The sequence below is a fragment of the Eumetopias jubatus genome, unplaced genomic scaffold (genome assembly GCF_037043125.1).
Source record: "Eumetopias jubatus isolate StellerSeaLion01/CBP00866 unplaced genomic scaffold, mEumJub1_p1.0 scaffold_6, whole genome shotgun sequence".
Classification (NCBI taxonomy): Eukaryota; Metazoa; Chordata; class Mammalia; order Carnivora; family Otariidae; genus Eumetopias; species Eumetopias jubatus.
Genome location: NW_028274812.1, coordinates 90,157,909 through 90,181,568, shown reverse-complemented (window position 1 = coordinate 90,181,568; position 23,660 = coordinate 90,157,909). Strand labels below are relative to the sequence as shown.

Below are 23,660 nucleotides of genomic sequence, written 5' to 3'. Positions count from 1 at the left end.
CACTATATGCATGCTTACTGTAACTTGTTAGGGCATAGACAAATGTCTAACTTATACACTACTCATTATATCAATTTATCTTTTCTGCTTAAACTGAGAGATTGAGTCATTGTCTGGATCTCAAAACATATATGATTCATATTGCACCGTTCTTTAAGCCTTAAAACAATATTATTAGACAAAAATAGCTGTATTTTCTAATGAAAATTAGCATGTATACTAATTTATAATGTATAATATTATGATTTATAATTTATAAAAAACACTATAAGTTAAAGTAGAGAGAGTAATTGAGAAGAACTATTTTCAGAATGTTTATCAAGTTTGACAAGAAAGAAATTTTGAGGAGACAATTGAGCAAAACACCCAATGATGTGTATATCAAGCTACCATAGTTTCTGGGGGAAATGTCCGTTAAATAGGAGACCAACAAATACAGAGGCTTGAAGTAGGAGATGTTAAGGTATTCCAGAAACTTCTCAAGGACCAAAGTGGCAGGAATTGAGTAATGAAAGGGAATATGGTGGAGAGATAGGCAGAAGCAGTTTATGGCTAACCTTATAAACATTTTAAATAACTTATATTTTATTTAAATGTTATGGAAATCTGTTGAATGGTAATATCAGGGTAGTAACGTATGTAAAAAACAAACAAACAAACAAACACACTTTCCTGTGTGGAAGAGATTATAAGGAAGCAAACTATCTCAAACTTAGTTTAACTGTAGTTTTACCATCTAAGATGATGGCAGCTCTGTTTTCTAATTGTTCAGGCCAAAAACTATACAGCCATTATATTTACTTTTTTTCTCTTTAACTCAATCCAGTATAAGGGGATATCCAGTTGATTCCATCTTAAAAATGTAACCATAATTCAAGCACTTCTTTACATGTCCTCTGCCATTCTGGTCCAAGTCACTATCTTCTCCTATCTAGATTACTGCATTAGCTCCTAATAGATCTCTTTACATCTATCTATGTCACTCTACAGTTCAACACGTCAGTCAAAGTACCATTTTAAAAGATAAGAAAGATAATGTCCTTCATTTGCCAGCAACACTGCAATACTTCTTATTTTACTTGGAGTAAAATCCTAAGACTTATAGTGGCATGCATGGTCTGCAACTGTCCTTATCTCTGGTTTCCTCTCCATTTTCACCATTTTCCCCTGCTTTCCCCTGCTGGTCTCATTAGAGTGATCTCAGGAGCCAGGGATTGTGCTTAGGGTACTTCCTCTGTCACGGACATTTTTCCTCCTGAGAGTTGCATGTTCCATCACCTCACTCAAATCACTGCTTTCTTAGTGAGGCTTCCATTCAATGTCCTACATATACTTAAATGAAGTCAAAACAAGGCAGTCAAGTGGGAGGCTATCAAACTGTTCCAGATGAGAATTTTTGGTGGCTTGAACTAGGGTGTTGATTTCATAAGGATAAAAATGTTCATATCCACGAAATGTATTTATGAGAGAACTTAAAGGGTTTGCTGATGATGGATAAGAAGTGGGCTGAGATGGAGACAGAGAAATCAAAGATAAGTCTAAAGAACACTGACAGGAAAGCAGGTTTATCCAGGGATTGCAAATCAACCCATTAATTTGGAATATATTAAGTTTGAGATGCCACATTAGATATGTATGAAAGAAAGTGGACCCAGGTTTACCGGATGGGATATAGAGTTAAACAGGTTTTGTGTTTTCAGGTCAATAGAACATAGTAAAAGAGAAAAAAGGAGTTTAAGAATGGATATATGGCTATGCTTTGTAAAAAGCAAAATGAAGACCAAGGCCAAGGGTGATGGGCAGAGGATAGTGAGTGCAAACAAATTATTAGAGGTGCCTGCTGGTTGTAGGGAAAAAAATACATAATATTGGTGTTAAAGTACACAAATGAGTTAACTTGAAATACATGAATTGGTGACCAGAGAGTAGAAACTTCAATCAAAATGTTGTAGGGTGTGCAATTACAGGTCAGGATAAATTATAACATATGACCATGGGAAATTTGCCAAGATCAGGAGGAAGAGGAAAAGTCATTGCAAAATAATTGTCAAAGAATATAAGAAACCAAGGTGGGTGAATTTACAAGATGGATATCAAAATCATCAGGGAAGATAACAACGGTGGTTGAGAAAAGGACAGCAAGCCAGATGTTAAAGCCTTTAGTAGGAGATGGGAAGGAACTGAGAGAAGAAAAGATACTTGAAAAGGAGCCTTGGGAGGAAGGAACAAAGAGTTAGAGAATAGTATAGATAATGTCCTATACTAAAAATAGATAGGCTTTTCAGGAGGAGGAAGAAATATGGTCTGGATGTGATAACAAGGTCAAGGCTTTCTATACATTTCCTTTCACAGGTTGTGGAAGAAGGAACAGTAGGTACCTAAGGGAACTATATGTCCTCAGGGTTCAGTTAGAAAAAGAAAGCAGACAAAAGAGAATTTGCTGCTAACAACATGCGATCCAGAAGGCATAGGAAAATACTATTTGATATTAGGAAGTATTTGATGTTGTGCAGAACACTATGGGGCTAAGATTCATTTGATCAAGTATGCCATGGAAAACTTAGAAGTCACACAATGTTGAGTCAACCTTTATGCACAGAGGTCTGCACTAACTTCTGTCATAATGTTTCATTATTTATTATTTACAGGGAAATTAATAAGTCCAGGACTAATGCAATGAAGATCATACTGATGTGAACATATGTTCTCAAAATGAAGCACTTAGGAGATCAGATTTGAGGATTTCTGTCAATTATAATTCCCTGAAAATATAAAATTATGCTAACAGTAGTGGAAGCTACTCTTGATGAGGAAATGTCAATAATGTCCTAGATATTTTCAATTGTAATATAGTTTATAACCAGCATCTACAATGATAAAACTATAAACTTTAACAAACTTTTTTCTATGCTAAATTTCAGAATGATTTATTCAAAAGAGGAAGTTAGCCTTATAGATATGGCTATTGATTTCAAGAGAAGAAAAATGCAGCAGCCAGCTTTTGATATAATTAACTCCAAGAAATTGAGGTTTCCTATTAGTTGAGAGTTACTGAGTGACCAAGTGGAGGCCCTCCATTAATTAACAAATTCTGATCCAAACGTGTGATTGCTATTTTAAAACACATCTTTCAGACTTAATGTGAAAATATAACTTTATTATATGTTGAAAGGAAATATGTTGACCTACACATTTCTGTGTATACAGTGTTCTATTTCAAAGTCACATCACATGCTTAATTAGGTTTGCTTGTGACACAAACTGTAGGAAAACCCTAATTCTACCCATGGCTGACATGGTGAGACATCATGCAAACTAATGAAATGCTGAAACTGACTTGAGGCAAAAAAAGTATGTTAATACATTGAATTGACACTTAAGCAGGGCAAGCAGGCTCTAATTGCAACTCAGTGAGTAGGAAAAAGGAAAATTAAAAAAGGAATAAGCTGTGAGAATAAAATAGAGCATCATTATCCCATGAAATATCTTAGAACTTGGGTGGAAAAAATAAAATTTAGAAAGCAAAAATACGCACATCACAAAATTTCTATTTTTTTTAAAGATATAGTATTTATATATATATATATATATATATATATATATATATATATATTTCCAATATCTAGTTTATGGTGTCTTTTACAAAGATGACTCTCAATAAATATTTGTTAAACAATTGATTTTAGAATAGAAAAAATTGTTGTAAGCGAAATACTCTAGCTGGTTTTACTAACATTTATTTCCTGATTAAGGTTTCCTCATTTCATTCTGATTGTTCAGAATGTGATTATCTTTATATATAGAAAAATTAGAGTCATTGCATTCAGCAAATATTCGAATAGATAAGCGTGTCTTCATATTTGTGTATGTGTGCGAGTGTGTGTGTGTGTGTGTGTGTGTGTGTGTGTGTGTGTGTGTGATGGCAATATTAAGAGTATGGTTCATGATAGTCTTCAAAGCCTTTATGTGGTCTTATGTTAAAAATGCTTCCCAAACTAGTGTATGAGGAGGATTCAGAATCCTGTATGTCAGGTCACAATGCCCTTCGCTCACTACCTCTACACCTCCATCAAATAGGATGATGATCACTCCATCAGGGATCCTAGAAAGCCTAGCTGGAACTGTGGTCTGAAGTGCCTTGGACATTTCCACTCATATAAATGGAATGGGGCTCACAGAGAAATGCCACTTTAGCACTGCCTTTGGAGGAGCTTCCGAGGGCTGTCCACTGAGCTCTGTGAGCTCTGACAAGACTTCACACCTCCAACTTAATGCCCCACCATGATCCATGTTTGAGGCCATAATGGTTAACCCCTTGTTACCATTTATCCCATATACCACAAGAGCCCGGAGCCTCCCAGGTCCTTCCTCACCATTTGGATCTTTCCCCTCAATCATTTCTATACACATTTTTTTCATTTTGACTCTAATCTTTCAGTGGTGGCTACTCTTTCTCCCTCACCGTTCATATTTCAGGGGCTGGATCAGGTAGGTGTCTTTTTTCCTCATTGTGTCTTCAAAAGGATCACTGTTCCATCCTTCTCCTTAAAAATCTCAGTTACTTGAAGATGATGCCATCAAACCATGCTACTCATATCTCCTCCTGTTTCTTTCATAGCTGACCCTCCTGGGCATTCCCTCTAATTCTTTAATGTTCAACACCCGGCTTATTACATCTTTTTGTAATATAATCCTAGTCTTATTTGGTTATTTCAATATCTGCAGAGTTGATCCACTTAAAATTCTAGCATTTTGGAGGAGGATACTGAGGAAGATTTCAATATGCATCCTAACATTACAACCTATTCCCACTGTAGTATTCCATATACTACCATCATGCATAATTCTATTCCTTCTATAATCTTAAATTCCTTAATATTAATTTCAAGTATTTCATATTCCACTCACAGCCTCATTTCTCTTTCCAGCTCACTCACTCCTTCTAGTCCATTTTTCTCCCCAACAATTCTCCATTCCTCATAATCCACTGACCCTACCAACACTTCAATATCTCTTATCCCCTATCATGTGGCATCACTTCAATAATTACCTAAATTATATTACATGGTCCATTTCTATACTTACTTCTTGCATACACCCTCAAATCATTTGCCCCAACTCACTCCATTATTGTTGCCTGGTCAAAATTCAACCCTAGTTTAATTCAACACTCAGGCTATTTTATGTGGGCATATGAATAACAACATGTGGTTTGAGGATGTAACACTTGACTGTAAATTAATCTTCACTACTTCTTCACTTTAATTAGGATCTCTATTGATATATATCAATAATGTTATTTCCCTCCTACTCATCTGTATAACTATTTCACATCTTCTCATCTCACTTTGCTTCCTACCTCACTTGAGGAATTAATCAGAGGACAGTTTCCAATTGATTACCCACCACATATTCAAAGCACCTCTATAAGTACAAATATTCTACTTTGCCTGCTATTACAATTGATGTAACATACACCATCCTATCAAAGCCAACTCCTTTGCTTGTATACTATATATATCCCATCCTATCTTGTGTAATATTTTAAAATTACCTACTTTGAACTTTCTTCAGCTGCCACTCTATTACTTATATTTCTGCTACTTTTTATAGATAAAGTCCAATTCTTTCATTCTATTCACTTGTAGACTGAGTATAATCAGTATTTTTCCCCATTCTTCTTCTTCTTTGTTTTGTTTTGTTTGGATGGTCCATATAGGGAGTGAATTTTTCCCATTATTCTGTCAAAATGTTCCTTTAAAAACTAAAGACTGGAAAAAAAAAAACACAAAGCAACAACAAAACATTGTCTCCAATTGCCAATTGCATAGATCAATTTTCACTTTCCTCTAACTAGATCTAATCACATACTTTGAGAAGTCTACCATCGTCTTAATATTCTTAAAATATTTTATAGTTTCTGTAATGACTATTTGTATTTTTTTCACCTCAACTCACGGACTTCTACATTTTAGCTTCATATTCCATTCCTTTAACTCTTGGGTCCACAGTCTCAGTCTGCAAACCTCTCATTCCCTATCAAGACTCACTGTAAACTAAAATCATTCAGTTTTCTAGTTTTAAATGCCATCTCCATGTGGCTAGCTTTCAAATGTATATATGTAGCCCAGACATCTCTAAAATAGCAACTAGTATCCCTGAAAGCCTACCTTAATGTCTTCACTTGGCTATATTATGTGTTTCAGCTAATACGTGCAACACTGATTTCTTGATTTCTACCCCTCTCAATCATGTTTCTCTTCTTACAGACTTCCCTATTTTTGAAAATTCTATTCCTAAACTTTCAATGGAGTAAATAAACTTAGAATTATGCTTGACCTCTTTTTATGCAGCCCTTCAGAAAAATACTGAATCTTCTTCAGAAATATGTCCCAAACATGATCCTTAATTACCATCATCACATGTCACATTAGTGATGGTGTCAATCATCACTCTCTTTAGGCTGTATTATAATAGTAGTTTCTTTGCTGTTCTGCCTGCTTCTTCTATGATTGGGATCATACATTAGTAGTCTAGTCTACAAAAGTGAGTCAGAGTGATCTTTAAAACATTACCTACCTACTAAACTATAAGTTTATTAAGAGGAGGATATTTTGCCTGTTTTTCTTATTTTCTACTGCAATAGAAGAGTTTCTACTGCAGCAGGAAAGCTTATGGAAAAGTAGACACTTAATAAATAGTTATTAAATTAGTGACTTTCATTTCACATCTAGAGTTAAAACCTTCCATCTCACTCAGTGAAATCCCAAATATTTATATTAAGCAAATTAAATAATGAATTAAATAGCCTTTTTAGAAAATGTTCTATGTGTTATATAATAAAGGGATCCAGAGATACAGAAATGAATAAAACACAGTTATTCTCTTGAATATGGTACAGGAGAATAGACTTTCTTTTTTTTTTTAGATTTTATTTATTTATTTATTTATTTGAGAGAGAGAGTGTGAGAGCAAGAGCAGAGAGGAGAGGAAGAAGCAGGTTGGGCTTCTGCTGAGCATGGAGCCCAACGTGAGGCTCAATCCCAGGACCCTGAGATCATGACCTGAGCTGAAGGTAGATGCTTAACCAACTGAGCCATCCAGGTGCCCCAAGAATAGACTTTCACAGTAATTCCAAAATTACAGTCTATGAAGTAGTCAACTATATTATAGGAATATTTTTTTTTTTTAGTAGATAATGATCAGGTAAAAAATACAACTATGAATAGTACAAAAAGTTTACTATTTAAAATCTGTGATTGAATGAAATTCAGTTTCTATAGATTCTGGCTCTTTTTAATACTTTCAGTCCTATACTTATTGGTATTTTTTTGGCTGAGTCCCCTTGCTAGATTTCCTCATGGTGGCAAGATGGCCTCTTGTAGCTCAGCCACATGCTTCAAGAAAATTTGTCAATGTCACTATAGAGATTTACTGTTTTATAATACCTCCAGCAGGAGGTTCAGTTTCACACAAGTGCAGACTTTCTGCCAAATGGTTATTTAAACTATCAAAGGGCAAAAAAAGTGCAAACAATTCATTTCCTGTGGCTAAAAAAAACAAAAAAGGGCTAAAAAGCAAACCCCCCTTTTTTTTCACCTTTGTAGACAGAGATCAATGATGATAGAGAAGAGTGGGAGACAATTCTCTGGTTTCTGTTCTCCCATTTTTGTGTCAAGTCCTGGTGAAGGAAATGGGTAAAAGTTTCCATATCATAAGATTCACTATGAATGACCTTATTGTCTAACCAGTAATGACTCTAACAGTTAGGTCACTCTTCTGGTCATGCACTCTATTAACTTCTGGGTCCTTGTGTATTTGAGAGCCAAGAAACTCAAAACTCAGGTGCATGTAGCCTTCTTTTGTTATCACACTATAATTATATTAAGAGTCACTGATACCTCGTAGAGGATAGATTAAGGATCTGCCTCTCAGGAGCCCACAGATAGGTAGACATCCAATCTATCTTAATCTCTGAGATCTCATCCCCTTTTCACCCCCTCCAAAGACACTTCTTTCTCCTATTTCCCTAAGCATAATCCTAATGTCTTATAATTTGCAATTCATTTTCTTAATCTCTTGTATATTGCTTTGAGTACTGGACAGTCTCCTCCTTGTCCATACTGTATTTCAGAATGCTGACTTGTGACTTTTGTCTGGGTCCTACTACTGTGCTGCACTAGCAGCAGGTCAGAGGTGAGAGGAGAATAAGGTCGGGTATTTATTTCCTCTACTCCCTCATTACCAGGTTGTATGTTGGCAGTAACTGTGTTTATCTACATAAGTTCATAGTTCATGTCAGAATGTTCTATACTATAACTACACTTCTCTCTCCATTCTACTAACTGCAATCTCAGCTTTCCCTTTCAACAGTATGGAAAGGAAACAGCCTCCACTCTTTCTAAACTCAGGATGATTACTCAAACATTGTTGGTTTCCCTTAGCTTTTCTCAAATCCTTTAGTTTTTTCATTCAGTATTTCTAGATTACTCTGAATGAAACATCCCTTTTCAGGCAGAACCATAGCTGATTTCAAGTATTCAGAGAAACTCTTCAAGCATTCTTCTAAATAATTTCTTCCATTTTCTGCCATCACTGTATCCCACAATCTGTACTTTATTTTAAAAATTTTGGCTAAGGGGCACCTGCATAACTCAGTCAGTTAAGCATCTGCCTTTGGTTCAGGTCGTGGTCCCACGCTTCTGGGATTGGCTGGCGCCAGGCTCCTTCCTCAGCAGGGAGTTTGCTTCTCCTTCTCCTTTTGCCCCTCCCCCTCCATTTGTGCTCTGCCTCTCACTTTCTCTCTCTCAAATAAATAAACTCTTTAAACAAATTTAGCCCAACAAATAAATAATAAAAATTTTAACCAAAGTATTAACACCTCGGTCAAAAATTCCTCAGTAATTTCAGAAAATTACCAAAATTAAGTTCTACCTGTCTGATGACACCAAGATTATCCATTTTCTTTTTTCCACCAAATTCTACTTGCGTTCCACTTGCTCCCAGAAATGCCACTTACGATGCTTCATTACTGTCACTTATTGCTCTTAAAAATAACATTTTTTTATACTAAGTTCACAGACACCTAAGGGAAATGCTAGTTTATAAACACAGGTAAAAAAAACAAAACAAAACAAAACTCCTTTCTAACACTGTGTTGCTATGGTTACTTAGGTACCAAGTAAATTCTCATAACTAGTGGTTTACCCTCCTTCTCAAGGAAGTAATTTTGTTTCAGTTCCTCTCTCACCTAACCATAGGAATTTAGATCTAGTCTATATGTTTAAATGGAGAGACTGATACCATCATCAGTGTTCTATTCTCTTCACTTCATTTTACCTCTTCCCAGCCCCACATTTTTTTTTCTCCCAAATTCAGAATATAAGAGCAAAAGCTTGGGTTGAAGTGTATGGATGTAGGAGGGAAAGAGGTATAGGAGGATTTCTGCATCGATGTTATTTGAGCTCAGCTCATCTTAACCAGTAACTCTTAAAGTATGGTCTCCAGATCAGCAGCATCAGCATCACTTGAAAATTTGTTAGGAATGCACATTTGCAATCCCTACCTCAGATTTATTGAATTAGAACTCTAGGGGTGGGAAATAGCTGTTTGTGTTTTAAGTAGCCCTTCAGGAGATTCTAAAACAGCTAAAGTCCATTACAACCACGGTGTGAGAATCATTGATCTAGAAAAAATATACTTTCTAAGATAGCAAAACACAGATAAATTTTTTAAAAGGTATTTAAGTTGAAGGGCTTTCATTGTTCTTTTTATTTTCAGTCATTCTCTTAATTTCCTTTGGGACAAGAAAAAGAGACTCCAAGACTAATTTTTTTGTCATTTTTTCAACTTCATGCTTTATTAATTTATGTTGATTATAACTATATCACTTCATTTGAGTCAGAGTTGGAAATGATTTTGACTGTCAGTGGTGAGTTTAGGGGGTTTGAATCTGGGTGCTGGAAATTCTGCTCTTGTGTTCCACATATGTATGATACTCTTAATTTCTGAGGCTTAGGTTTTCACTCATCATTCAAATTAGACTTTGTTATTTCTGCCTTGTTGAGGCAGTTCTGTGTTTACTCTCCTTTCACTTTCCTTATACTTTACCTTCTATTAATCAGCAGTCTAATTTAACCAAAAGAGGGGACCATGTTTTTAAATAAGTAGATTGGAGATGAGCACAATGTTTGCCAAATTCTTAAAGCATGTGGTCATTTCAACAATTACAACACATATAGTCAGGCTCACATTAATTTCATGAGTAAGTTTACTTCAAAGTTGTTACACTAGTTTACCTGCATGACATATTTCATCCATCCTAGAGAAACCTAGCTGGAATTTTTACAACATCCATCCTATCTAGCACATGCTTAACAAAGCATTCTAGATTGAACTCCATAATTTTAAAATTAAATCTATTAATTAATAACAGAACAATCAACTGAGAGATGGCAATAATGCCTCTGGTTATCTAGTTTTCCTGTTGATGAAATTTAAAACAAAGCCTTCTAGACATCAGAATAATGCTAAAAATAAGGACCAATAAAATCATCCTACCTAATAAAAATAAAATAAATATTATATATGTGAATGTATATTTACATATTTACACAATGCTACCTATATTTTTAAATGTTGGTCACTTTTCTATGTATATTTATAAATATACTTGCACTATAAGGCTCAGAACTAGAAATTATAAATTAAAAAGTCAATATTTTTAAAAAGATAGCAATTGAATTTATTGATAAATTAATATAAGATTGAATGCATACACAAATTTGCCTAGATCTTCCAAGATTTTGTTATAATGAAGAAGCTTCTCTTCATTTTCTTTTGAAAATGTCACATTTTAAAAGCTTAGTATGTTTCTAAACTTTGCAATTAAGTTCCTTTTGAAATTGATGAAAATACTGTCCTTGGTACCTCTGTGATGTGTATGCATATTCTGTTTCTTTTCAGGATATTTAAGGCTTTCCTGTAGCATAGCTAATAATTTTCTGCTTTTATGAATATTCTAACATTTTGAGGCTGTTTACTGCCCTTCAGTAATGCCCAACAGAACTTACTTTAAGCAGCCAGATAAAAGTCAAGTAAGTGTGAAGAGTACAAATTGTACTTCCTAATGGTGTGAGAAACTATTTATAAAGCTATTTGAAATGGACTAAAATTATAGGCCCAGATAACTAGGTCACTTCTGTCATTTACAAATGAGTAAATTTTAGCAAATCCTTATTTAAAGCAAACAATATTTTTAAAAATCCTGCCTGAAGACCCTAAAAAACTGTCAGCCGAGGTCTGCAAATTGAAGGAAGATGTGGTTTACTCTATACATTCAAAATATAATAATAACATTGTCTGTGTATAGTAGACATACTTACATTTATCTTTTCTTTATAGACCTCTAAATATTATTCAGTTATCCTAAATATCTCCATTATAAAACCAAAATGTTTTACAACTCTTTGTCCAAATTATGCCTGAGAATTTCTTAGTTTTTTAAAACAACTCATAAAACACATTAAAATGTTTCTACCTTAAAGTAGAATATTAGATGCCATTAAATAAATTTTAAGCTTAAAACAGAACATTCTTTTATTTTTGTCCACATTTTTTTTAAGATTTTGTTTATTTATTTGACAGAGAGAGACACAGTGAGAGAGGGAACACAAACAGGGGGAGTGGGAGAGGGAGAAGCAGGCCTCCCACATAGCAGGGAGCCCGATGTGGGGCTCGATCCCAGTACCCTGGGATCATGACCCGAGCAAAAGGCAGACGCTGAACATCTGACCCACCCAGCCACCACCCTATACACATGGTTTTAAAACTCATGTATTTTTGTCTAAAAAAAAAGTAAGTAATTATACCTGCAATGATAATCTTTCTCATATTTCGTACATGTGGTATTATTCTTGCAAGGAAATGACTCACGTGGTGTTTGAAGTTGTCTCTTACAAAGTTTGCCTGTAAATGTTGGTGAACAGATGTACATAGTACCCTAAGAAAGATCAGAAAATATTTTTTATAGAAGTTTTTGGATATTTCAAAGATAATAAAATGATTCTTACCTGGAGAGGAATGGAAGCTATTTTTATAAACATGTAGAAGTTCTCTGTATAATAATGTGAAAGAATCTATTTCCCAAAATATCACAACAATCATCTCACACACTTTTCCTACCACCTGAATTCAAGACTTAATTGAGAATTAGGACTATCCTTCCCTCCCCCTTGAATGTAAGCAAGCTGTGACTATGGAGAAAATGATGCTCTGTGATTTTCAAAGTTCTGTTTAAAAGGCCATATAATGTCTGTCTAATTATTTGGGATGCCTGCTCTTGGAACCCAGCCACATGCTGTGAGGAAGCCCAGGACCTACACAGAAGTTATATTTAGGGTTCTGGATCGATAGTTCCAGGTGAGGGCCCAGCTAATAGCCAGTATCAACCATCAACCATGTGAGTTAGGAAAACTTTAAGATATTAATATGAATTTATAATAGAAATTCAAAAATGAATCTTACTAAAAGAAAAAGATAGTGAGTTGTGGAAATTATTACATTATTTCCTAGTCTTATTTATTTAAATGTTAAATTCAAAGGTTAAAATATAAAAGTATCAAATAAACAAAAAATTAAAAAATAACTAAAAATGAAATGTTTACAAAATTATATTGTTCACAAGGGATAATTTCAGTGGAAGAGCAAAAATGAAATTTGTTTGTAAATTGGGGTTTTTATTTAAAATAGGAAAACATGAAAATCAACAAATGAAGTATCTTTTCTGATACTTCTGATTTTGAAATTTGTAATATGTTAATGAAACTTTAATTATATTTGTAATTTTCAGATAGTTTGGTAATGGTAAATATATATATAAATCACTCTCTTAGATTCAGACTTACATTTGGAATATGAACGCAGTCAGCATCATTCTGACATGGTGTTGATGAACATTCATTCACATTGGTTTCACAGTTTTCATCAAAAAATCCTTCTGGGCATTCACAAATGTAAGCAGAGCTTTTATTTTGGCAAATTTCCCCTTTCCAACAAGACTGAGAGATATAACATTCCATTGACTCCTCGCAGAATGCACCTTAAAAGATCACACACAGACACAAAGAAAATATAAACATGAAATATGGCAAAACTCATTATAGAGAAGGTCTTCAGAATTCATTTCAAAAACCCAGACTTATCATGGGCATAATTTATGTATCATCAAATTTACCCATTGCAAGTCTATAATTCAATAACTTTTGCGAATGTGTGGAGGTATTTGATCATCAGTACTATTCAGTTTTACATATTTCCATTACCCAAGAAGAGCTCTTTTATTGTCTCTCTTTGTTCCCAACTCTAGCCCCAGGCAATCATTAATTTTTCTGTCTCTATTGATTTGCTTTTTCTGTGCATTTCATATAAATGGAATGGTACAATATGTTGTCTCTTGTGGTTGGCTTCTTTTGCCTAGGATAAAGTTTTGAGGATTTGTCATGTTGTATTGGGTATCAGTATTTTGTTACATTTTATTTCTAAAAAGTACTTCACAATGTATACATCTTGTTTATTCATTCATCAGTTGGTAAACATTTGGGTTGTTTCCACTTTTTAACACTTTTTTATTGAGATATAATTGACATATTAACATTATATTAGTTTATCTTTTTTATTTGGTAGAATTCCCCTGTGAAGCCATCATTACATTAGTTTTAAGTGTACAACATAATGATTCAATATATGTATATATTACAAGACGATCACCACCATAAGTCTCCTTAACATTCATCATCACACATAGTCACAATTTTTTTCTTGTGATGAGAACTTTTAAGATCTACTCTCTTAGCAACTAACTTTTATGAATAAATGAATTCATGCACAAGTATTTGGGTGGATATATATTTTCATATCTCTTATACAAATTTCTTCCTGAGGTGTATGATAAAAACATGTGTAACTTTTTAAGAAACTGCTAAACTGTTTTATAGAGTGGCTGTGCCTCATCTTACATTCACATTAGCAGTGTATAAGATATCCTGTTTCTCCCCATTCTTCCCAACATTTGATATTATCTATCTTCTTTATTATAGCCATTCTAGGGCTGTGAAATCACATCACCTTGTGGTTTCAATCTGCATTTCTATAAGATTAACAATTTTGAGTATCTTCTCATATGTTAAATGACAATTTGTATATCTTCTCTAAGGCCATTTCTACTCATATAGTTAAACTGTAAAATATGGTATTATTTATTTTCTTAATATTGAGCAGTAAGTGGTTTTTGTATATTCTGAATATGATTTTGTGATGAAATATGTGAGTGCAAATACTTTGTCATTTTCTTGCCTTACTTTTTCTTTTCATGTTCTTACTTAGTGACTTTTTGATAGGAAAGTTTTGATTTAAGTCCAAATTACACATATTTTTTAGTTTCATTAAATGCAACTTGTAATGTTTTCTTTCATATATCATGCTTTTGGTGTCACATAAGAACTCTTTGTTTAGCCAGAGGTCATAAAAAGTTTCTCTTATGTTTTATCAGAAGTTTATGATTTTAGTTCTTAACATTAGATCTCTGATCCATTTGTTTTTTTTATTTTTGTTTTAATATGGTGTGAGGCAATGATATGAGTTATTTCATATAGATTTTTATTTTTAATTAATTAATGTTAAAATATATTTGCCCCAGTATTTTTTTTAGAGATTGTCCTTTGTCCATTTAATTGTCTTTTTCACTGCTGTGGAAAATCAATTGCCCATAAACATAACAGTTTATTTCTGATTCTCAGTTCTGTCCCACTGTCATATATACTCACCCATATTCAATAACACACTGTCTAGATAAATGGAGCTTGATAGCAAGTTTTGAAATTAGGCAGTCATCCAATTTTTTCTTTTTTGTTGTTGTAGTTACTTTTGTTTTTGCAGTTTCACATAAACTTTTGTATGAGTTTGTCAATTTGTACACAAAAGCCTGGGGGAAAATTGATAATTATTTTAATGAATCAAAAGATAAAATTGGGAAGAATTGTTATATTAAAAATATGAAGTTCCCATCAATGAATATGCAATATGTTTGCATTTGTTTAGGTTTTCTTTCAACTCTCTCAGCAAAGTTGTGGAGTTTTCAGTTAAAGTCTTGTATTTATTTAATTAATGAAATCTATACCAAAGCATTTATTCTTTTGACAGTATTGTAAAGAAAATGTCTTCTTATTTTGAGTGGGTATGTGCTATGGTGAGAACTGTGAATTGTGTAAGACTGAAGAATCACAGACCTGTACCCCTGAAACATATAATACATTATATGTTAATAAATAATAAAATTAAAAATAAATAATGATTTTGTAAATTCTGTTGCTAGTATATAGAAAGGCAATTAACTTTAGTATGTTATCTTGTATCCTGCAAACTTTTTTTTAAAGATTTTATTTATTTATTTGAGAGAGAGAGAATGAGAGAGAGAGAGCACATGAGAGGGGGGAGGGTCAGAGGGCGAAGCAGACTCCCTGCTGAGCAGGGATCCCGATACAGGACTTGATCCAGGGACTCCAGGATCATGACCTGAGCCGAAGGCAGTCGCTTAACCAACTGAGCCACCCAGGTGCCCCTATCCTGCAAACTTTATAAACTCATTTACTAGTCTGGTAGTCCTTTTTTTGGATTCCTTAGGGTTTTCTACATATGAGATATTGTCACGTGTTAATAAAGATAGTTTTTACTTCTTTCTTTTCAACCTGTATGTCCTTTTATCTCCCCATCAAACAGTCTGGAACATCTTATATAATGTTAACTACAAATGGTGAAAGTGGATATCACTTTTGTTTTCATTCTAAAAGGAAAATCTGTTAGCCTGACATTATCAGTATGATGTTATCTGGACAATTGTCATAAATATATTTTTATCAGATTGAGAGAGTTTTGTTCTCTAATTTGTTTGAGATTTTATAATAAATGTGCATTGCATTTTTCAAATGGTTTTTCTGCATCTATTGAGAGTATTGTATGGTTTGTTCTTTTTTTAGTAATATAGTATTAAATTAGTTCATCTCTCAGATGTTGAACCAATCTTGCATTCCTGGGAAAAAACACAATATGTCAGAGTACAAAAATAGTTTTATGTTACTGGATTGGGTGTACTCTTATTTTGTTGAGGATTTTCAATTTATATTCATAAATTATATTTGTTTTTAGTTTTCTTGTCTTGTGCTGTCTTTGCCTGATTTTGATATGAGAGTAGTACCAGCCTCATAAAATGAGTTGAAAAGTATTCTTTTTTCTTCTTTTTCCCCTTTTCTTTGTGAAAAGTTTGTAAGGACTCGTACTAATCCCTTCCATATTTGCTAGGTCTATATAGGTTTTCTATTTCTTCTTGAGACAATTTTAGTAATTTGTGTTTTTCCAGAATTTGTCTATTTAGTTTAAGTAGTTTAACTTGTTTGTATAATGCTGTTCACAGTATTTCCTTATAATCCATTTATTTTGATGGCCACTAATAATGTCCCCACTTTAAACATTGGTTTTACTGATTTGTGCCTCCCCCTATTTTTTTCTCGGTCACTCCAACTGAGGATTTATTCATTTTGTTTTTCTCAAATATCAGTGTTTGGTTTCACTGACTTTTCTCACAAGTTTTAGTGATTTTTGCACTAATCTTACCATTTCCTTTCTTTTGTGTGTTTGTGGTCCAGTTTATCTTCTTTTTCTAGTTATTTAAGGTAGAAGCTGAGAATATTGATTTGAGGCCTTTTGTTTGTTTGTTTGTTTGTTTATCTGACAGAGAGAGAGAGAGAATAAGCAGGGGGAGAGGAAGAGGGAGAGGGAGAAGCAGGCTTCCCACTGAGCAGGGAGCCCAATGTGGGGCTCAATCTCAGGACGCAGAGATCATGACCTGAGCTGAAGGCAGATGCTTAGACAACTGAGACCCCCAGACACTTAATTTAGAACTGTGAATTTTTCTATAATCTTTGTTTTAGCTACATTTAATACATTTTGATATGGTGTGTGTATATGTGTGTAATTTCTTCAGTAGATTATTTAAAAAATTTGTTTAATTTCCAAATATTTGGAGATTTCCCCAAAGTTTCTTCTGTTCATTTCTAATTTAATTCTCTTGAGATTGGTAAGCATATATTGCCTGTATTTTATTTTATTTTTTCTCCGTTTAGTTCTTTTAATGAGTACAAATCAGAGGATTTTTTAAAAATACATATTTACAATGTTGTGCAACCATCACCACTATATAATTCCAAAATATTTCAATCATCCCAAAAAGAAACCCCATCACTATTGGTAATTTTCAGCTGCCCTTCCCCCAATGTCTTTGAATCCCCTAATCTCATTTTTGTCTCTGTGGATTTGCCTGTTCTGGCCTGAATTTTAATTCTCTCACACTTATTGAAACTTATTTTATGGCTATGTTCATTTGTTTATGTATTGGCCACCAATGCCAGAGTTGAGCAAGCACATGTTTGGTACTTGATGCAATGTTAGAACGAGTGCCTCCTTAAAGTCTGTGCCCTGGACAAGTCACTTGCCTCCCTCTTGTCCCCACACTGATAAGATCATGTGAATAGAATTAATAAAGTATTGGATGCTATTAAGGCCTAGGAGTTTCACTGCAGCTTTTACAAGACCTGGATCACTAGGTGTTTCACTGCAGAGTTGAGAAAATTTTGTGAGATTGTATTCAATCTGTTGTCATAAGACACATTTTAGTGACCATAAAAAGTAACTACAGCCTGACAATTCTTGCCGTATCTCTTAATTCCTATATTTCAAAAACAAAATTTACTCTTTTATCCTTGTTTGCTTGAACAGAGCTTTGGGCAATTCACACATGTTGGGCTGAATGGGGAAATATCTGACTTCTTGTTAAAAATGGCATAGTTGGCCTCCAGAAATTATCTACAGAAAATTTTAAAAAGTATTTGTTTTCCAAGTTCATAAACCTTGTCAACCAATTCACTACATATCCCAAAGCTAAAAAGCATGTAACATGTTTATCCCAAAGCTAAAAAGCATATAACATGTTTACTAGAAAGCAATCTTTATATCAAACCCATTCATTATTATGTGAACAGGAACATTAAGAAACATTTAGTTATGAAAAATTAAATTACTTAGCAACAGTAGATAAGACAAAAAAAACACTTAGATAATATGCTGTTAATTCATTTGATGTTTGGATTGTGAATTAAATTCTAAAATATAGCAGCATAAAGGTAGTATAAAATGTTGAGTGACCACACCATTGACATTATTATATTAAAATAAAGCAATATCTAATTTCAGGAAATCAGTACATGAATAATTATTTTGATCATGCAAAGAAATGAATGTGTATTTCTCAGTGTTGTTGTATATTAACATCATATTATCCTATTCAATAATTTAATATGGGGAATAATATTTAATTATATTTAAGACATAAATGTTAGCACCATGGTAGGAAATTTTATGCATGATACTGCCTTATATGTATGTAATGCTTGGCATTTCTATAGCACATGCATTCATTTTTTTTTATAAATTCCTTCAGACAAATCTGGGATTTATAAAGAGCCATAATTATCCAGTGTATATTTTAATTTTCTTCTAAGTTAAACTAATTTTTCTGGAGGTTAAGCAACTTGCCACATGTCACATAATTGGTTAATTAATGACAAATTAGTAATAAAATTTTGTGCATTCCATCTAATCCCATTATAACTATATGCTGTTTCATGATACTTGATTAGTTCTGTAAAATAAATAAATAAATAAATAAATAAAAAGGTAGAAGACTCAAATATCAATTTATTTTTAGCATTAATCCAATATTACAACTCTAGGGTACAACATTATGTTGTCCAACATTATATGTGGAATATAAAAAAGGACACAAAAATAATTATTTATTGGTTTCCTCTACAGACAAGATTATATAGTCTAAATATGAATCCTTTGTCATGTATGCAGTTTGCAAATCTGTTGCTTATCTTTTCATCCTTTTATGGGGAATTTCTTTTTTTTAAATATAATTTAATTTAATTATGTTATGTTAGTCACCATACAGTACATCATTAGTTTTTGATGTAGTGTTCCATGATTCATTGTTTGCGTATAACCCCAGGGCTCCATGCAATACATGCCCTCCTTAATACCCATCACCAGGCTAACCCATCCCTAAGCCCTCTTCCCTCTAAAACCCTCAGTTTGTTTCTCAGAGTCCATAGTCTCTCATGGTTCATCTCCCCCTCCAATTTCTGCCCCCTTCATTTATCCCTTCCTTCTCCTAATGTCTAGACAAAAAAAAAAAGTTTTTTTTGATGACTTCCAATTTATGTATTTATGTATTTATATATTTATTATTTTTTCATTGGTTGTGCTTTTGGCATCATGTCTAAGAGCTCTCCTTCAGTCACTATGTTCCAAATGTTTTCTGCTATAAAACAGTTGTCAAAACAACTAGAGTTATTTTTGTTAATAATGTCATAGTATATGACATAGCATATGAAAAGTAATAAGAATATAAGAAGATATGTTGCATGGGTAATTAAAAAATATAAAGAATAATAAATTATGTGTGATTGTGTTGTTGTTGTTGTTCTTTTAATGGATATGTGGTTTCTTCTAAGACATTAAAATTGCAGACCAAACTGATTTCCTAAACACTAATTGAATTATACTTATGAAGCTTCACATGTTCTATTATTCAAAAGGGAATGGCAAGATTCAAGGAAAGGTACTCTTTTTTGTGTTCTGATATATTGCCCTTGATGGAAGTTTTGTGCAAAAGTAGATCATGAAGAAGGGAGATGATTTCTCAGAAAAGAATGGATGTTGGAAATGTCATTCATCATAGAAGATTAGCACTGCTAAAAAAAGTGAGGATTTACAAGGATGAAAAAAGGCTCTTCTCTTGGCCTCAGGAACTTGAGGCCTGGACTCTAATAAAGGAGGTATATTTGGGCACTTTTGTTGTGCAGAGATGTAAGTGGTCCCCTAAGACTAGGGCCTGACCTCAGGGCCAACTGGGTGTCTGTATGAGCTAGTCTAAATGTTGTCCATGAGGTGAATTCTGAGGTCAACTCATCTAGTGCCTAAGTATATGTTTCCTGACTTAACTCCTTTTTATTATCCTCTCAGTAATGCCATATTGTGCATGTGATGGTGTGGATTTAGCATTGCTATAGATAATTGAAAAGAAATTTTTGCACATACTTGGTGCAAAGTAGCATGGGATACTAGCAAAGAATCACAGTGGTTAGAAATGATCCACCAAATAGTTAAGAAGGAGTCAGCAACTCAGTAGCTAATAGCTCACTAATGACAATCAGATTGGTTTATGGAACACTGACAGAGACAGCATAGCTTGCCATTCTTCCAAAGGCTATCTGAACTTCTTATCCACACATATATATTCTAGCCAATGTGATCTTTTTAGAAATTCTGGGTGTCTAGCCCAAGCCAAAGCCTTTAAGTACTAATATACTTCCTTCCATCCCTCACCTTCTTGCACTGGCCACCTGGAGGTCACATGTTCTGGTTGGCATATCTAAAATATTCCATCAGACTGGATTCCTGAGTTGCTATTTGGAAAAGACCTGCCTTGCAGAGGCATCAGATGTTCAATAGCCTCCGTGTGAATAAAAAAAAAATTGGTTTAAGGTGTATTAGTTAATTCAACATAACCCAGACTAATATGACCACTAAAGAATATTTTACCAAATTGGGTTCTGCTATAACAAGCACTTAAAATTTATGGCATAGGCTTACTGAATGGTGATCAGCGAGGAAATGTGAAAGGTTGAAAAGATAATAATCCATATTATAAAGTATCACCTGATGTAACTTGAGAGAAATTTGAATGCATCCTTATTCAACAGCTATAGCAGAAAAGGTTGAAAAAAAAACAAAAATAGTAGAATGTTTCAGTTGCTATTTACTAGTTTTGGCAAGAAAAATACATAAAGTAGATGTACTAGGGACTATTTGCAAACACAAATACAAGAATAGATGTATTGGAAATATTAGGGACCAACATTATGAATGAAAATTAAGTATGGCTATTTATGGGTATGGATTAGTGTGGCCTAGAATATATGGGTTCTGTTTCTATTTCTTCATTTTATTAAAGTGTTCATGTTAGTCACCATATGAAAATAAACTACTTTATATCAAAATACGAGGCATTAAAAAAAAAACCTTTTCAATGTAAAAACAATTACTGGAGGGTAAATGCAAAGGTAGGCAACACACCTTTCCATTTTAGACTTATTAAAATGCTATGTTCATTGCAAGCTGAAGATGAATTTGAATAGAATGCTACATTTTGTTTTGCTATGTTTTATATGAGCAACTACATAAAGCACAAATAAATCATGCAAAAACTTTAAGGAAGTATAATATATCTAAAAAAACATAGCCTATTTAGTAGGAACAATTTAGCAATCTGAATTTAAAAATAAGAACTTAAAATACCTTAAAAAATATTATCATAGAGAAAGAAAATAAAGTTAACATCAATAATTCAGATTCTTCAGTTTTTTTTTTTGTTTGTTTGTTTGTTTTTTTTTTTTTTTGAGAGAGAGAGCTCACAAGTGCACAAGAGCTCTGGGGAGGGGCGGGGGCAGAAGGAGAGAATCTCAAGCACACTTGTTGCCGGGAGATGGGGAGTGAGTCCAATGTGGGGCTTGAACTCATGACCCTGAGATCATGACCTAAACTGAAACCAAGTCAGATGCTTAACTGACTGAGCCACCCAGGTGCCTCTAGATTCTTCAGAGTCTTTCGATCCTTTCCGTTTAGGTACTAAAAAATACAACCAATTACTGTAAGCATTAAGAAAATTAGTGTACAGAAAACAATAGTCCATTTGTTTGGAACCCAAATTAGAATTTTTCAGGCAGGGAGAACAACTTTATCTGTATATTATTAACTTAAAAATGGCTATGAATCTGTAATGAGTTTAAAGTGTTTTGGGCACCTGGGTGGCTCAGTCATTAAGCATCTGCCTTTGGCTCAGGTCATGATCCCGGGGTCCTGGGATCGAGTCCCACATCAGGCTTCCTGCTCGGCAGGAAACCTTCTTCTCCCTCTCCCACTCCCCCTGCTTGTGTTCCTGCTCTCGCTGTGTCTCTCTCTGTCAAATAAATAAATAAAATCTTTAAAAAAAATAAAAAAAATAAAGTGCTTGGTCACAACTAATCAAGAAATGCTAAGGAAAGAGAACTACCATGATGGAGTATTTCTCTGAGGGAAAAGCAGGGGAATGGAGAGATTGGGTCATATTTGGATCACTAGATCGCTTGTCCCATATCTTTACAACATTCGAAAATATCTCATGATTATGTGTGATATTGTTGGATTTCTTAAAACCAACTATGGTGTACAAAAGTTAAGCAATTTTCAGAGGAGCAAGATGGCAGAGGAGTAGGAGACCTAAATTTCGTCTGGTCCCAGGAATTCAGCTAGATAGGGATCAAAACCATTCTGAACACCTACGAACTCACAGGAGGTCGAATTAAAGAATACCAGCAACTCTCTGAACAGAAAAGCAACCACTTCCTGGAAGGTAGGACGTGCACAGAAGTGACCAAGGCGATATTTGGGAAAAGAGATGGCGGGGGAGGGGGCCTCCGTCGGCCACTACTGGCAAATGATAGAGCAGCAGAGCACAAAATCGGAACTTTTAGAAGTCGGCTCTGCTGAGGGACGTTGCTCCAGTGGCTAAGCGGGGGGTGGAACCCTCACTGGGACAGTGCGGTCTCAAGACTGTTGGGGTCACAGAAAGACAGGGGGTGCCTGAGTGCTGCAGAGTTCCCAGGTATCAGAGCAGGGAAGCTGGGCTGTGGAGACGGAGCCCAGGGGTGGGCTCTCAGCTCGGGGTTGCCATAAACCATGATCCATGGCACAGTCGGGCCACTGCTTCTCTAGCAGGGACACAACAAGCAGCAAACCTGGGGAGACTCACTTTCCTCCCCTGGGAGGAGTGGTGCAGGGGCTCACCACAGGAATTTGCTGGGTTTGGAGACTCCAAAGGGGGTCGTGTGCCAGAGATAGAAACACTTGGTCACAGGCTGGGTCAGCATGGAGTGCGGTCAGAGACCGGGGAGATGGGAGTGATTGATGCTTTTCTCTGGGGGCTCACTGAGGAGTGGGGCCTGGAGTTCTCTGCTTCTCTGGGGCAGAGATTGGGAGGGCATCATTTTCACTCTCATCCTCCAAAGCTGTACAGAAAGCTTGCAGGGAACAAAAGCTCCCAAGAGCAAACCCAAGCAGTTTACTTAGCCCAGCCCCAACAAAGGCAGTGCAATTCTGCCTTCAGGCAAAGACATTTGAGAACCACGGCAACAGTTCCCTTCTCCAGAAGATCAGGAAGAACAGCCAGCCAAGACCAAGTTTACCAATCAATGAGGAAAGACTGAGAGCTTTCCCCCTAAGGTCAGGAACATGGCAGGGATGTCCACTATCACCACTGCTATTCAACATAATATTAGAAGTCCTAGCCACAGCAATCAGACAACAAAAAGAAATCAAAGGCATCCAAATCGGCAAAGAAGAAGTCAAATTCTCACTCTTTGCAGATGATATGATACTTTATGTGGAAAATCCAAAGACTCCACCCCAAAACTGCTAGAACTCATAGAGGAATTCAGTGAAGTGGCAGG

The 23,660-nt window shown here is 34.6% G+C and overlaps 1 protein-coding gene across 1 annotated transcript in view; it reads right to left on the bottom strand.

Moving 5' to 3' along the window:
- EYS (EGF-like photoreceptor maintenance factor) overlaps positions 1-23,660 on the bottom strand; it is a 159,548-nt gene that overhangs the window by 55,781 nt on the left and 80,107 nt on the right. The window contains 2 exon segments of the mRNA XM_028097634.2: positions 11,871-12,001; positions 12,906-13,099. Coding sequence (XP_027953435.2) covers positions 11,871-12,001; positions 12,906-13,099 — 325 coding nt within the window.